Below are 17,556 nucleotides of genomic sequence, written 5' to 3' on the forward strand. Positions count from 1 at the left end.
TTGTCATTTAAAAAGAAAGTGACGGTATGCGATATTTAAAATTATGAAGCACATTTTAAAGCAATAATAAAGGGAATGCAAGTCAATACCTTTCTGACCTTGTGAGATACTACAGTAGGTTGTATTGTTGTATATGCTAAAATGTTCATAGTCATACAACAAATGTGTACAAATAAGACTTGTATGTAAGACTACACAGCGTGTTTATAGATGTAATTCTTTAGTAAATGTGTTATAACTTTGTTTTAGATACAGTGATATGAAAATATTGTGATATTTAGTAGTGCGTTGGGTAATTTGAAGTTTATATTAGGATTATTCTAGAAATATATGAAGACAGTAATGATTGTCTTGTTATGGGGGGGGGGGGGGGCAGGTTGGGGTATTGGCACTGTTTGACATTTTAGAGCAATTTAAATAAAAAATAAAATGACTATTTTGTAAGCTTCTATGGTTTTTATTACGATTTTCATCTAGTTTCTCATGTGTTGTGTTACATCTCAGCAAATTCCTCTTGAGATTTAATTATAATGGTTGTACTGTAGAATTGTCAAATTATTATTTATTTAACAGTGGATTTAAAAAGACTTAAATCTAATCTAATAATCTAATTATATTGATTTGACAAGGATAGGCTACATTTAATTTGATAAAGTCAAGCAATAATCAAAACAGCCTCTGAGTGGCGCTGTATCCCATCTTACATCATGCTTTTTTAATGCATCTGTGACATTTACATGTATGCATTTGCCAGACGCTTTTGTGACAACAAACAATGACAGGGGTAAACAGAGACAAATATTACAAAGTTACAAAATTAGAAAAATATAATATGAATTACTCAACGTTACAGTTGGGCTTTGGGGTTGCTGGAGTCAACGTGAGTACAAAAGTAGTACTACTACTAAATAGTTTAAAGAAAAAAACGATGGCATGGCACCTTGAAATTTAAATTCGTGTTGAAGAAATTCCATGACTCAACCACTGTATGATTGTTGTAAATCAAATAAATGTTCACACCCACATTAAAGAAGTAACTAAAGTGGCCCTGCTATGGTTCTACTGTTGTGAACTTTAATGCTTTAACTTTGTAATCCTACATCCACTCCTAATCGATCTAACTTCTGACACATATACGCTCACGATCATATTTCACAAGTATCAGGTGCTAACTTTAGCCACAGGTATGTGTTTCCATCGGGAGCCACATTCCGTCACTCTATTGCCCTGCTGGTGATAACCAGTAATGCAGCTGCCCTGTCATGTCTGGGGCCAGACTACAATACAAACACATACCTAGATTTCTCTATATTTGTAATATGATAGATTTAACTAGTGGTTTACTATAATAAGGTCAAGTATACGTTTCATGATGTGACATGTCACCTGACCCAAACACTGAAATCCTAAATTGAAACAGGCAAGTTGACTGGCATTAGACAAAAAAAAGATAAAAGAAAGTCAAATGAATGTTTACTGTCCAGACTCCAAACAGGTGAATGCAAACTATAAATTATCAAAAAAATTGTCATAATTTACCTTACATGCCCGGTGATTTAAAAATGTCTATTACTGAAAGAAACTAAATATTTGTAAAGCCAATGACAGATTAATTCAATTGAACAGAATTTAAGTTTGACACAATATACACAAGAACATCTTTGCTGATTTACTATTCTGTCATTTTGCTTCTAGACCTATATGAGACACTCCATTCAAATTCTGTAGGTTTTTAAAGTTCCGGACAAGTTCTGAAAAATAAAACAAAACATGAAAATAATTTTGCTCTGAGTGAAAATAAGAGCAATTCATCTTGTTTAACTCTTAACAGGTCCTCTCTTAAAATGTCATTACTCACAGTATAAATTTGCAAGAAAAGTACCACCACCACTTTGGCCTGCCATAAGCTCTCTAGAGCACACAGAAGTAAAACCCCTCCCAAACCCTTCACCCCCACTCCCCAAAGATCTGCTATCCCAAAACCTGCTAGGATTTCACTCTTCCTGGGATGTAGAAGAGAGCAGTAGTTACTGGAATCCTGGATAACCTAAAGGAATTGGATTAACATAAAACTGTCCTCCAGGGAACCTTGTTTTTCTCTGAAATTCTTGGTTTGGTTTGTGAAACATTAATTGTTTTATCTCAGGTAAGAGGGATGGTTGTGTTGTGTGAGTGCTTTGATGTGTAAAAAATTCAGGCTATGAAAAATATAATAAGCTATCAATCTGGTATTAGGCGGAAACTTGAGTTGAGAGCATTTAAGGATAGTATATTGTTATACACTTTTCAAATGGCAAGTACATGTTGCAATTTCATGCTTTTACTAAACCAAATGTTTAGTATGTATTTATTAACATAAGTATATTAAAACAACAATGAATTGAAAAAATATAAATAAAACACACACACACTGGGGACAACTTAAACTCAGCTATTTTAATGTAAATATCAGGCTCTTGAATATTACTGACAGTTGAACTAAAGTAAAAACATTTGTTAATTGAACCTCAAACTCTGATAGTTTTTTGTTTCTTAGAAAAGTGTGTAATATGCGTTCTCTAATTCAGGTTCAGCATGGTTCAGCGGCATGCATGTCTATAAGGTACAGCAGTGTATTTCAGGAATTTGCTGACTAGTTGAGTACGGTGGATTTATTTAGTTTGCGACAACAGAAATACCCTTCTTTGCAACAAGAGACCAGTGTCTCACATACGGCTTTTGCTTATTTTCCTCTTTCATTTTAAGTTTTTACCCATTGGCCGTCTTTTGTGTTTGTGTAAAAAAAACTACATGAAATAATTTATTTCCTTCCCCAGATTGCAGTTATGCCTGGCTCTGGAACACCTGCTCCACCTAACAAGAGGATGAAGTCTTCTAAAATCATTACAGACCTTTCAAAAATCTCACAGTATGGTCAGTGGTGAATATTCATGCACAAACATACATAGTTTGAGTAAACAGCATACATACATAGTGTTAGGTAGTCTGTTTTACTCTTAGTGATCAGATGAGTGTTGTAACTTGTAAATGTCAAACTTAATAAATAAAGCCCTTACTGGTGTCCGCTATCAACTTTGTGCAACTTATTACCAGCAATACCAAACAGTCCCCAGGCACTCACTAACTTTCTGTGTGTGTAAAACCCCACTGAGGAACGCTTAGTGGAAGCATAACCTTTAAAAGAAATACACACACTACAATAAGTGGCTGGACCTCAGATATGATGCTTCCGCCATATAATGAAAAACCATTGTCATGAGCGGTTAGCCTTAACACTCTATGGCTTTATATCGAGTCTATATAAAGATAAATCTCAAAGGCTTCACAGCTCTTCTGTAATGAACACCTCGGTGTTTACAGTAGATGATGCGTGCACGGCCGTCTTACATCATAGCTCATCCGCCTGGCAAAGAGCTTATAATGGACAGTCTGTTTATTTGATCAAATTCATGCAGCTAGCGTTTCAGAGCCAATTAAATTAACAACTCAACTATTGCCAATAGTAAGAGCTGTTCAACAGATTTTTCTTCAGTCTATTTTAGTCACGTCTGTCTCAGAAGTGTGCACACACGGGGAGACAGTGTGATTCATGTCATGTTAAATCAGTGAAACTCGTGAAGTCGTAAAGGAAACCAACTATCATTGTCTTAGTCAGAAGCTCGATATTAAAACATCAATAAAGGTTGTGAAACCCAGGAATCCCCAAAAGTCTGATAAAAAAAATATTTTAGTGAACAAACCTATGCCCTTAGTGTAACTATGGACTTTAGTTTTGTTAAAGGTATCAAATCAATAACACAAATATGCATACTCTGAGGTTCTGTATTCCCACTCAGTTCACATAAACACACACACATAGCTGTTGATGCGGGCCAAGAGTTGATTTATAAGGCAATGCAAACAGTTCTCAGAGCAGCATCCTTATTGTCTGTGTCAGATGTGGCTTGACTTCAGTTTTAATGGCTAGACCGAATAGTAATATGTACTGTATAATTACACTTAATGACTGCAGGGTGTCCATCCTTTAAAATGGATAAAATCATTATTTTTCAGTATAACAAATGTGAGGGGATATGTTTTAGATTATACTTATCATCAATCTGTCTTTTCTCTGTCCCATTATTTTAATCCTGAGAAGATCAGGAAGATGAGAAAGCTGAAACCGAACTGGACCTGGGGACCAAAATCAAGACCCCTAAAGACGTGATGTTGGAGGAACTGTCCCTTATGAAAAACAAGGGCTCAAAAATGTTTCAGATGAGACAGCAAAGGGTGGAGAAATTCATCATCAGTGCAGAGAACCAGGTCAGCAAAAGCGGCATGAGCGTGACAATGGCTAATACAGTCATGAGCGTGGGGTGAGACACGGAGAGAGGACCCAGGTGCATTCAGCGGATAACTAGGGGTTAACATATATTTTAATAAACAATAAAACAAAGACCCACGTGTGGGTAACATAACAAAACATGGATACATAACATGACTAAGACTAACTACACTTAAACAAGACTAAAATAAACTTTGACTAGACTAGACTAGACTAGAATAAACTTTGACTAGACTAGACTAGAATAAACTTTGACTAGACTAGACTAGAATAAACTTTGACTAGACTAGACTAGAATAAACTTTGACTAGACTAGACTAGAATAAACTTTGACTAGACTAGACTAGACTAGACTAGACTAGACTAGACTAGACTAGACTAGACTAGACTAGACTAGACTAGACTAGACTAGACTAGACTAGACTAGACTAGACTAGACTAGACTAGACTAGACTAGACTGACAAGAACTCACCACACAACCACAATGAACCAGCACAAGACAGAAGACACAAGGGACCAATTAAATAAGGGACCAAATCAAGAGGGAAACAGGTGAAGGGCATTAATCAATAATGAGGTAACGAGAGGATGGGAACAGAGACGAGACCGGAGAGAGCGTATGGAAGGCAATAACAACAATAATTGCTTCTCCACATTAAACATGAGGTTCTGTCATGATCCTGCCACTATACTAAGAGAAACATGACACGATGCAGCAGAATCATGACAAATACAAGTTGAATTATTGTTGTGCACAGAAAAGAATAATCTAGGGGGGCAGCGGCGTCCAGAGTATAAATAGTTCCCTTAGTGGAGTGGGCATCAACTTTGAAAGATTATTGCTTCCAGTCGAAAAAGTGAAGGGGGTGTGGTAAATTATATAGATAGACCAGCACCATGTGAAGCATTTAATGTTAAATTGGGATAATGCACTGTTAGTTACCAAACTTTTTTGGGGGAAATTTATTTTTTCAAAAGAAGGAGAATAAGCAGTCTTAGAGAAACTTTTTTGCAACCTCAGTTGCGATTGACCAATCCGAAGTATTTCAAAAAGCTGTTGAATAAATAATTATACAACTTAATGTAAAGAAACATTTTTATTTACTATGAAATAGAATCTAAATCTTTTTTTGGCAGATTAAGTATTAACCTAACAACAGATACTCCCGATAAAAGCAATGTTGAGCACACAATGAATCTATTTTTGTTTCTTATGCATTCATAGCAAAACCTGCAGAACCTGGCTCCTTCTCTGGGCTGTGAGATGACAACTCCACCCGCTCCACCCGCTCCATCTCCCAAACCTGAGCCACCTCAAGGTGCATCTCACATTAGACAGCCTTTGGAGACGTGTAAACTGACTTGTTTTCAACAGGCTGGAAAGCATATTTGTTTCTGGAGATGTATGTAATATAAATAGTTACATATGGCATGTGTTCTTTAATCATCTCTATGGCAGAGGAAATAAATACTGAGGCAGAGAAGGAAGAGAGAAGACGTGAGTATGTTAAAATATACATATCGCCATGGGAACACGCTATGAAAGATGATGAGGCACTTAAAGAAACCATGAAGTTGAAAATGCCAGGGCCTCAAGTTCACGAGGACCTTCCCAAATACAAGAGCTTCAACAAGTACTACTACATTTATGATTTAAGTTCCATTTGCACAACCCAAAGATCAAATTCTGTCATCATTTACTTACCATCGAGTTGTTCCAAATCTTTATTAATGTATTTGTTCTGATGAACACAGAGAAAGATATTTGAAAGAATGCTTATAACCAAACAGATCTTGCCTCCCATTGACTCCCACAGAAGGTGTTGAACACAAAAGATTACATTTTGAAGAATGTAGGACAGCAAACAGTTCTGGGGCACTTTTGACAACCATTGTATTTTTTCCAACTATAGTAGTCAATGGGGGGCAAAATCTGTCTGGCTATAAGCATTCTTTCAAAACTATTTCTCCGTGTTCACCAGAACAAAGACATGCGTACAGATTTGCAACTACTTGAAGGTGAGTAAATGATGACAGAACGTTTTGGGGAAGTATCCCTTTAAAAATAAAACGTACAGCAGATGCACATGAGAGCCATACCTTGCAGTTTACCCTCTCACCTGTTTGTTTTTCCATAAGAACGGCTCTTCCTTTCGGAGGATTTGAAAAGGCTTCTCATCTTGTGACCTTTGAGGCCCCTGAGGTCAACGTCACCAAAGAGGAACCTCTGCCTGTCTCTACGATGCAGTATAACCTATGCAGTCGGCCTTCTTTCAACCGCACTCCAATTGGCTGGGCATGCAACGAGGAACACAGCCAAACCAACATGGAATTGGATACCTTCCCCTTTGACGGAGAAACTGATGACCTTTGAGAAATCGTCATGTCTTGTGCTGAATAATGCAGACATGTACATACTAACATTAAGGCTTATGCATTAATGTATACACACATGTAAACACAGACAAATAGGGACCTTGTGCACTTTTACCCACAGCTGGCAGAGAAAGAACTATAGCTGATTAGTATTTATTTACACGAGAGGCTTATCACGGTTTGCAGTAGTTAGCCCATTGCTTTGTGTGCTGTTCTCACATATTTCCTGCAATGACCTTATAATGATAGACATTACAGTGGGATATACATAAAAAGTTCAAATGATCTCATCACAATAAACCTTAATCCCTAAACAGAATGTATGCTCTGATTTCTCATCCGAAAGTACAAACCGCTTGTGTATTATATTGAGCATTGTAACTATGTTTATCAGTGCTAATTCCTTATTTAGGAAATGGACTGTGTTCTTAAACAAATATTTAACGTTCACCCATTGAGAATCCTGTCAGTCTGACTTTTTCCTACAAAAAATGATCATAGCAAGAAAAGTAAGGATTTTTAAACTGTCAGATGTCTATATCGGAGTCATATCTCAAATCTGTCTCTTTTCAAGTTGTAAACCCTAATCTCATATTTTGATAAATGATCATTTATATTTATTAAAAAAAACCAAAACAGTATGTTTACCGCGTTCCACTGTTATAAATAAACGCATTTTGAAATTTCCAATAAAGCAACACATGCAATATTTCGTCTTCCTCAACTACACCTTATCATAACAGTTTGATTTCATATAAACTCCCATCGGAGCTCCATTCGTGCAGGCACACGCCATCGGATGTTTTCTTTTTGTTAGATTATACCCTAATTCCGGACACGCCGAAATGTTTTATTTAGGATTCATTGTTCCTTACAAGAACCCAGAATCGATTACGTAATCGTTCTCGGACGCGCAGTTGTCACTACCCCCGCTAGATGGCAGCGAGGGGTTCATCGACCCGAGGAGAGGAAACACTTATCGCGAGATCTGTATTCGTAAGCGAAGTAGCCATCGCGAGAACTTCACACATTTGCTGTGGCGCTGGATGGCGCTGGTGAAGATTTGGGAATGTGCGTCTGTTTGGTCCAGGTTCATCTGATCTTAGACAGGACGCGACGCGGGTCTGACTGCATCTCTGCGCGGATAGAAAGGTGAGTAAGCACTCTTTAAACTTCGTCAAGGTGCGAAATAGGATTTAATGCCCAAATAAAAAAAAAAGTAGACATGTCATCCTGTGTAAACTGTAACTTGATGATCTCCAAAAGCGTTCCAGATGTGTTGTGATGTGATGTATATTTGCTTGACATCAGTTTCCATTTAAGCTGCTCTAAGTTTGGACCATCCAAAACAGTGTGTCCTTTTAACAGATATAAGGTCACTATGAATTTATAGCCATCGGTCATACTCAGCATCCTTAATCCTTCCCATTACCATTAACGTTACTTCAGATTGGCGGCGCTTTCACTTACTGCGCTTTTAACAATAGTTGTTCATTCATTACGGTAATGCCTTACGTTAGACTCCGTATTGGATTTTTATTCTCGTTGTAAGCAGTTTTCTCATCTCAAACTATTTCCCCCTGCAGTTGTCATTGACTTGCTGGCGTGGACAGCACATGGTCGATATTGATTTAGCGTTGTGGTTGCATTTTATGTGATTCAATTAATCTCGTCTCTTCCGTCGGTTAGCGGACTCATCGCCTGTGTTACTGCGTTAGGTGCCTATATAAACCCATTTTGGGGCAGCATGCATGTTCACGAGCATCTTTAGTTGATTTACAAACATGCTCGTGATGTCCGAGATACACGTGCGCGTTGAGCCACAACCTTGAGCATCAGCAAGCACTGGAATAAACGCACCATTGAAATTGTAAGTTCATTCAGGGGAAGACTGGAGTTATCGGTGTTCATTGTGCTGTTTTTTTTCTTGTCAATTTACACTTCTAGTCAACGTTTTTATGTAGACAATCAAACGTAAATGCTGTAAAATATCCAGTTTGTGGATATGATACACTGCAGGGTTAGTAAGTTAGTTTCCCTTTCACACATTCATAACCCGTTTTACTGTACCAGGCAGGCACACAACAGATGCTCATATCAGCAGTGACATCATTGCTTTGGGATTGACAGCTGTTTGGTTATATTAGATTGAGAGAAACTAACTTTATACGCTAAACTAGATGCTTCTTTTATATTTAACATTAATTTTCCTGTATATAATTATGTTTTTATGAAAAATACCGGTTATGCCAATTGACAATATCCAGCTACACCACGTGACCATGTTGCTTCTATAGCCAAAGACTATAGTTTGTCGAATTCACACCGAAAATATAAGTCAAGCATGATGGTCAACAAGTTAACCTGAAAGTGGTTTATTTGATTTAATGTTGAAGAATTAACTAACCAGATTTACAGATGTGCGGTTATAATTGATATAATTGACTGCCAACTATATAAGGATTTCAGACGCAGTGCCTTTTGTTTCTATTTGTTTGTCGGTTTCATCGCATTAAAGGTGTCTAATTATGTCATTGATGGTCGTTCTGTGGAAGAGCTGCTTGGGCCCATTAGGAGTCCCTTATGCTTTTATACACTACATGAGTGGCCCTCTTGGCGGTCATCAGTCAAAAGGTTTTCCGCTCTCCACTGAGAGAAGTGGCCCGTTGTGTTGGTAAAAGCATGAGAAAATGAAATGAGGGGCTCTTGGTGGCCATGTAACCTTTTTGGCTGATTTCATCATGCGGCTCAGGTTGTGGTTCTTACACAACGTGATTGCAAAGCTGTTTTAAAGCCCCACTCCGAGCACGTCACTCTTGAGTGTTTACTGCTGGGGGCGGGGGTTTAGAAAAGATTGGATTTTTATCAGCTTGTACGATTATATTTCTTTGACGCTGAGTGGAGATGCTGCGTGGAATTTGGCTTTGTTGTTAATAGGTAGAAGGGTAGAAGATGGTCATAGAGACGATTTTTTCTCTCTTCCTCTGTTGAGTATTGTCCCAAATGACATACTATACAGTGTACACCAGGCCTATTCAAATAGCGGCCCGCGGGCAAATTTGGCCCGATAGAAATTTATTCTGGCCCGCGGCATATTAAAAATAAAAAAATAAAAAAAGTCTAAAAAAATCTACGAATCAGCCGCGTCGCACAGACAGGTACAGGCAAATAATCTAGAGCGAGCAGGTCGTCTCCATGGTGACAAACTCTCGTTCTCGCTGATTCGATGCTCTCACGCTGCCTGTGACACATGGATCTAACATGGCGTTGTCCAAGCCAAACCGCAAAGTTGACAGTGAAAATCGTAAATTTCAGAGTGAATGGACGGAGAAGTACTTATTTACTGTGCCAACTACGGGAAGCAAGCGAGGGGCCGATAGACCTGTGTGTTTACTGTGCAACGAATCAGTGGCTGTGGCCAAAGAATATAATGTGAAGAGACATTTTACTACAAAACATTCGTCTTTTTCTGCGCAATACCAAGAGGGCTCTGTGGAGAGACAACGTAGAATAGACAGACTGGTAACTTCTTTTGAGCAAAGTCAGCGTGCAATTGGCGGGTTTTGTACCGAACAAGAGAGAGCTTTCATTGCCTCTCTACGAGTGGCGTGGATACTCACGAGAAAAAAGAGGCCCTTCACCGAGTCAGAGACTATTAAAGATTGCATGCTGGCGGTTATTGACGAAATCATTGTTGACCAAAAAATTAAAGACAAGGTGTCCTCATCTATTAAAAAAGTACCACTGTCAGACACCTCAGCTCTCCGTCGAGTGGATCTACTAGCAAATGATGTATTTGATAAACTTCTGGAAAACATTAAAAAAACGGAGCTGATGTCCATTGCTATTGACGAATCGACAGATACAAGTGATGTGGCCCAGATGTGCGTTTATGTGAGATTTTACGATGGAGTTCGCTTTCGTGAGGAGCTTCTGGGACTCATTCCACTGGAGGGACATACGACAGGTGAAGTGCTGTTTCAAAATGTTGTCGCGTTTTTCAGTGAGCATAAACTGGATTTACAAAAGGTTTGCTTGTTAGTAACGGATGGAACACCAGCTATGCTCGGAAGAGTGCAAGGACTAGCAGCCAGACTGTCAGCCGTGGCACCTCAAATGCAGTTTTTACACTGCATTATTCACGAGTCTGTCTTGTGCGCGAAGCTCAGCGGTGAATTAAAGAACACTATGGACAAGGTCACAAGCATTGTGAACTTTATCCGCTCAACTTCAAGCCTTCAGCATCGTCTTTTCCGTCTGTTGCTTGATGAGACTTCTGCTGAGCACGCTGACTTGCTGGCTCATTGCGATGTCAGGTGGCTCAGTAAAGGAAAAGTTTTGGATCGTTTTTGTGATCTCCGCGGTGAGATTATCTCTTTCCTTCGCACATGTAAACACAAACGAGCGTCTCATTTCCTGGAGCACATGCTTGATGAACAGTTCATGACACAAGTTAATTTCCTCTGTGACATTTTTGGACACTTAAACTCACTAAATTCAGAGTTACAGGGGCGAGAGAAATGTATTGCGGATTTGGTTGAGAGATTGTGTGCTTTCAAAACAAAGCTGAATGTATTTGTGTCTGACCTAACCACAAACAAGTTAATGCATTTTACACACCTTCGTTCATTTTTGAGCAGTACTCCAGGGGCACAAGTCATGCCAACTATGATTGAATTCATGACAAAGCTGACTGAAAACTTCAGTGACAGATTTCAGGGCTTTAGTCTCCCAATGGAGGTTATGCAGTTTACTCGTGATCCATTCTCAATAAACCATGACTCAAACTTCATTGCAAAAGTGAAAGAGCTCATGCCTAACATTGATGAGAGTGCTCTTCAGCTAGAAATGATTGATATCCAGTCTTCACTTGCTTTAAAACTGCTCTTGCAGTCTGAAGGGCCAATCAACTTTTGGTGTAACCATATTAGCCAGGCTAAATACCCCACAATTAAGAAAGTTTCTGTGCTGATACTGACAATGTTTGGATCCACCTACACATGTGAGTCTAGCTTTTCTCATATGAATGCAATCAAAACAAAGGCACGTTGCTGCCTGAGCAATGAAAAGTTATCCCAGTGCCTGAGAATTGCACTTACCACATATGAGCCAGATTATGTTAAAATGGCAAAAGAAAATCGTTGTCACTTCTCCCACTGAGTCACATACTCTCACTGATAAATAAGGTCAACAAAATGTTAGTTTTCATCAAGAGTATGTTTACAGCACATAGTGAGCAGACTTACTGTACACTTGAAATGTTTTTTCTAGTTTTAAAATGTGTACTCACTGTCTGAAAGATATACTTCAGGGATATTTGTTCTTATTTCCCCAAATAAGATTTGATACTTGAAACTGCAGTTGCAGTTTTGCACTTATAACAGCTTTATTTTGATTGTTTGATTTTTATAAATATATAAGCTATTACTTATGTTTACTGTTTTGAGGGGAAAAGCTGTGTATATGTCTCAGTATTTGCAGTTTTGCACTTTGTTGTAGACCTAATCAATACAAGTTGAATGTGTTGAAATAATAAAGGAAACAAAAAGAATAATGTACCTTATTTTATTTCATATATTATATAGTATATTTTAATTTCCTTTAGCTGATATAAATTTGTCCGTTCGGCCCTCACAAATTTTGGAAATTCCTAGTTTGGCCCCCCTGCTGATGTATTTGAATAGCCCTGGTGTACACTATACACTTAATCTATGTAGTGTATGAATTTGAGAAGGGCAGTATCGTCTCAAATGAAATACTTTTAAGCTAACCTGAAGTATATTGGTTTCCCAGATGAGCTTAAATGATGTCAATAAACATTTATTTGTACATTTAATGTTGGCCCAACATAACTTTAGTCATCATCAGACAGAAGCGTATCACTCTGGTGCCTCCCTTCCGCTACGTAAGCGAAAAAACTGAAATTTCTGTATGGCAAATTTATGGTTTCATCACAGGAAATTCGTTGATCACATGGCTGTGAACGAAGCCAAGCTGGGTGAAAACCTGTCATCCGGTGGGGACTGGACAGGACTGTTGCTGCTTTTCAGGGGCAGGGCGTGCGTGTTTTACATATTTCAACTCTTAGCTGGAGATTGAATGTTGCCATTTTCACCACCCTGGGAGCGTTTAATAACACAAATATTTGTATCTGCTTGCTTTTGAGACGATTGAGACAAACAACATCGTTTCTGACAAGCGCTCTCTGTCCGCTCTCAGACTCGTGTATGTGTGCTCGCGCATCGGGGCAGAACTCTATACGGAGAGCAGAGGAGAATTGTAAACGGGTGATCATGTAAAGACAGAAATTACATGCCATAAGATAAACACCATAATGCTATTTTGTTTGTTTAATTAAAGAACAAGGTATAGACCTGTTCTGTAGGAAAGGTAACTTTAAATGACTTCTCTTGTGATCTGGCGCTATATAGAAAGTAAAATTTACTTGACCTTCAAGGGGGGTGGGGTGCTGTTAGAAGGGCAGGGTGCCCTCCTAATGCAGGGGAAACACTAATACCAAATTGACATACCATGCTATTTTCCTCATGTGGCATATAGTCGGTGACAATCCGATTGAAATGCCACTAAATCTAGACAGGGCTGGAGATAGAGAGTGAGATAATAAAAGGGAAGAGGTGACACAGCGTCTTGAATGGGGTCTCTCTCTCTCTCGCTCGCTCGCTCTCTCTCCACCCTCCCTGTGACCTTGACACCTTATCTTATACTCTTCTCTTTTGTCTGCTAATAACACATTGTTACTTTAATGTTCCGTTTTCAAAATGGCCAAATACAAAGCCGAATTACAGTTTGAAGAACATACCAAAGTAATTTTACAGACAGGGTTTCTGAATGAGACACAGAGCTTCAGTGCTTAGGGATGCTCTGTCCCGAATGACGCATTTGATGTGAACTTCACTAAAACTGGTCTTTGAGAGTGTCCATTTGTAGTGTGTGGGCTATTACCCAGCAGTCCATGCAGTGAAGTGTAGATTTGGAGGAGGAAGATGAGGGCTGAGGGAGCCATATGGAACAAGGCACAGCTTAACTTAATTAACGCCTTGTTTGTATAGTTAAATTATACTGGCCATACTTTCGTAGTCTTTTGTTCAATGGCCTCTTAGTTATCTAAGCAATATTATGGACTTGCACAAAATTCATAGATGTCCGAAAGATAATGAATATTTACCACACCGTAGTTCTTTAGTTTTAAATTGTAGTTCTGTAGCACATATGGTTGTGATTAGTTATTTTGTGTAAAAGCTGCTAGTTTTGAAGGATATGTTACAGTTGCATTGAGATGTTCATTTAGAACTTAAACTAGAGCCTTTATAGTTCTATGGAAAAAAATACTTTCTTAATACCATTTGCCTGTCCACACTAGTGTTGGGTGAAATGCTCCATAGTCAGATCGTTCTATTGTCAGTCTCTGAGATTGATGATACAGGATAGAATCAGGGGCGGGGCACAAATCCGTATTTGTGGACAAAAAAAACACTTTACACACGTGGGTAGAAAATACCCGCTTGTGAATGATAAGGGGACACCCAACCTCCACTACGTTCTTTGGGGTCCCCAGAAAAAGTTTGATAAACAATAGACAGCAAAATAAACTGTCACAGTTTCAACATTTGTCTACGTTCGTCTACATTCTACAATTTATTTTGTTTATATTTATATACATTGAGGTTTTCTAATGGCTATTGTTTGATGATTCAAATTCATGATGTTGCGGGATCAGTCGCGGGTGGTTAGGCCAAAATAATGGAAACATCCCTTTTATTGTGTGTCCGGGCGTCATATAACATTAAGGCACATTTGCTTCAAACATTTTTAATGTATTTGATGCTTTTTCCATTATGTGTAGGCTCCTGGTCGTTATTTTATTTATGTAGTGATGCATAATGTTTAAGCTGAAATGTTGCCATTCAAAATTCATTCTACATGTAGTGGCATTACATACATTCCTGTGTGAATGAGTTTTGTGAATCATACCAGAATAATTTGCGGCCAGATACATTAAACATTTCGTTGTTCTATCCAAAAGAGAGTTTCAATACATTATAAGGGCCATTTCAGAAACAAAAGTGGCACCTCTTCACAAGAGTCATGTAATTGAACCAGTGTCTGCCAGAGCTAAATTACTTCGGCTATATTCATGAAGTAATAATGGTGTTCTCATAGTCTGGACAGGCTTGCTCTCCGCAGAAGCTAGAAAGCATTGGAGAAAGTGAGGAGTGAACTCGGGTCCTCCCCATTGTCGGCTATGTCTATTTGGGGCTACACATAACCCACTTACTGAGAAACCACATTCTGCCTCCTGTATTAAGTTTTGAAGGAGAGAGCCATTCAGAATGTGAGAGCGAAAGACAAGACCAGAACTCTCATGCAGAGCTGTTGTGCAAGATCTGTTCTCTATCATCTATCTTCTGGGGTGGATCATGTTTTTACCACGGCTTAAAGACTCCTGTCTTTGATTTTGCACTGGGGCTTGGTTTGCGGTCCGCTACGGGAAACTGGAGATCGTGGCTTGACTACATGCGGTTTGGATGCTGATCATAAGCCCTAGCAGCTTTAGTTTGTATTCTCTTCAGAGCAAACATGATCCTGGTTTGAAGCTTCCGTTTTTTCCAGGGAGCCAAAAGAAAATATAGCACGCTTGTTGAGAGGTGATGTTGAAAGTGTCAGTCTCCTGCCACCTGCTGAGGCCGCCATTCTAATGACTCTATCCCACCGTTGACATGGTAACCTGTGTCATTTCAGAGCGTGTGACCTCTCCTTTCCATCCATGTTCTTTTTTAATAGAATTAGATGGTGCAGACATTGATGCTTGAGATCAAGATGGCAGCCAACCACCATTACATTAAAGCTATAGTTCTCCCAAAAATGAAAATTATTTCATCATTTACTCACCCTCTTGTCACTTCCAACCTGTATAACTTTCTTCTGCAAAATACAAAAGAAGATATTTTGAAGAATGTTGGTAACCAAACCATGGCGGTACCCATGCATTGGTTTTGTGTCCATACAATAGAGTGCAGTTCAGTTTTGCTTTTTTGCAAACAATTGCACGCACATCTTTGCAAGACAATTTCACATACTCGTGTCAAGTCATCGAGGGTCGATGCTCATGGAAATGTGTGCGCATCGGTTTTAGTCCGTGACGTCTCGCTAATGGGACAAAGACAGTAAGAGATCGGACACGGAACATTTGCACCTTAATTCATTTTTCCTGATTCCATGCACGGGATGAGTATTGATTCAGCGCAGGTGGGATGTATGAACTCGCAGAAACAGAAAACATATCGACTGGATCATTTCAGACAAAATCAATTTGTGTAATATGACAAGAAAATGAGCAATGGGGCAGATGGGCCATTGAGTTAAGAAAAAATGATGCCGATATGATTTTCCTGTTTAAATGTCACAAGCTACAGAGAAGTGTGCTAAATGTGGTAATGAGGCACGGTTTATATTGATATGCTTTTTCTGTTTTGTCAGTTTTTGATCTTTAAAACGACAAACTAGGGACGGGTTTATAGTGTTGTCAGTTTGTTGTTCGATATTTAGCTGTTTGGTTGTGTGGGCTGTTATTCCTTCTTTTGGAAATTATGTAAATATACGTTTAAATACAAAAGATATTGCAGTGCAGTTATTTGTACTGACATTATGTGAAACTGCTCCTACACTGTAAAGAATACCCAGTCATTTTTTCACAGTATTTTTTGAAAGATTTTCAAATAATACAAAAACTGTGGTGCCCCAGCTGTAGAAAAATTTCTGTGTAGCTGTTTTTTTATATAACAACACGTCTAAAAGAATCTGATCAGGGTCAAATAATACTCAAATAAATTGGCAAACCTCTATTTACGGCTATTTTTGGTATGGACTTGTTGCAGAAAGTCTGTGCCAGTCTGCAGATTTTACCAGTTCGAAAGTTTCAGATAGAAACTCACTAAAAGTCTGCAAGTGTATGATGTCTAGTTTTAAAAAAATATGTTCAGATATCAAAAGTCTTGTGGTGTATTTCTTGCAGTGGATTGCAGCCATTGTTGTTAAAACATTTTACAAAGGAACTGTCTATTGCAGGGCTCTAGACTTACATTTGAGAGAGAGTAATGGGTTGAGGCAAAAAAAAAGAATCACTGAAGCTTCGTTTAAAGGGATGATTCGCCAATAATAAGTGTTTGTCTTTTGGTGTGTTATAAGTTGCCCATGCATGTATTAGATACGTAAAATTGCAAAAATTAAGTGTTGGAACAAAAGGTGTATTTTATCTAGAAGCGAATGCTCACCCAGACCTGCCTGAAACGCCTCGTGTAATCACATCCCGGCGAATCTTTGTCAGGTCGTAACACGATTTGACTACGACCGCCCAAATCTAAACGCAAGTAAGGTGGGCGGTCTTGTAAATCTCATTGTACCGTCGCCGCCGCAGCCATGTCGCAGAGACTATGTGTGTTTCGTTGTGAAAAGAAGTCTTCTTTGTTTGCCCTGCCAAAAGACGATACAACAAAAAACGAATGGTTATATTTTATTTTCAACACTGTTTCAGAGAAGTACAATCCAAATGTTCAAGTTTGTGCAGAGCATTTCAACAACGATTGTTTCACGAATCTCGGAGAGATCAAGACCGGCTATACACGGAAGGTTTTGTTAAAAAGTGGGGCACAGCCTGTAAGTATATTTTCATTGTAAAATACTTTGTTGCGGACTAACGCGAGTTGAATTTGATGTTGTTGTTTCTTTGTATGATCTGCAAATGCAGGCACGCGGATGCGCAACATGGAAAAAAGACAACATAAGTTCTATTAATCCGTTATTATGTTCTGACTAGAGGTTTATAATGGGGTTT

General features: G+C 38.7%; 2 protein-coding genes across 2 annotated transcripts in view; both read left to right on the forward strand.

Annotated features, from left to right (window-relative positions):
- The first annotated feature begins 1,996 nt into the window (after window positions 1–1,996).
- myoz1b (myozenin 1b) lies at window positions 1,997–7,409 on the forward strand. The gene is made up of 6 exons (XM_079475921.1): window positions 1,997–2,146; window positions 2,817–2,913; window positions 4,139–4,305; window positions 5,554–5,647; window positions 5,788–5,962; window positions 6,468–7,409. Exons 2-6 carry the CDS (start codon window positions 2,826–2,828, stop codon window positions 6,700–6,702), a joined length of 759 nt encoding a protein of 252 aa, XP_079332047.1. The 5' UTR covers window positions 1,997–2,146; window positions 2,817–2,825; the 3' UTR covers window positions 6,703–7,409.
- Window positions 7,410–7,748: 339 nt separating this feature from the next.
- The window catches only part of usp54b (ubiquitin specific peptidase 54b), a 95,425-nt gene continuing 85,617 nt past the window's right edge, over window positions 7,749–17,556 (forward strand). Inside the window, 1 exon segment of the mRNA XM_079476569.1 lies at window positions 7,749–7,856. The gene's annotated coding sequence lies outside the window, so the exon portion shown is untranslated.

This window comes from Barbatula barbatula (genome assembly GCF_947034865.1).
Source record: "Barbatula barbatula genome assembly, chromosome: 16".
Taxonomy (NCBI): Eukaryota; Metazoa; Chordata; class Actinopteri; order Cypriniformes; family Nemacheilidae; genus Barbatula; species Barbatula barbatula.

Bases quoted from the DNA above. Each gene is read 5' to 3' on its own strand.
- myoz1b (XM_079475921.1), top strand. From the start codon at position 2,826: ATGCCTGGCTCTGGAACACCTGCTCCACCTAACAAGAGGATGAAGTCT. The intron at 4,306-5,553 runs GTCAGCAAAAGC...ATGCATTCATAG, and splicing joins TCATCAGTGCAGAGAACCAG to CAAAACCTGCAGAACCTGGC. The intron at 5,963-6,467 runs GTACTACTACAT...TTTTTCCATAAG, and splicing joins AAATACAAGAGCTTCAACAA to AACGGCTCTTCCTTTCGGAG.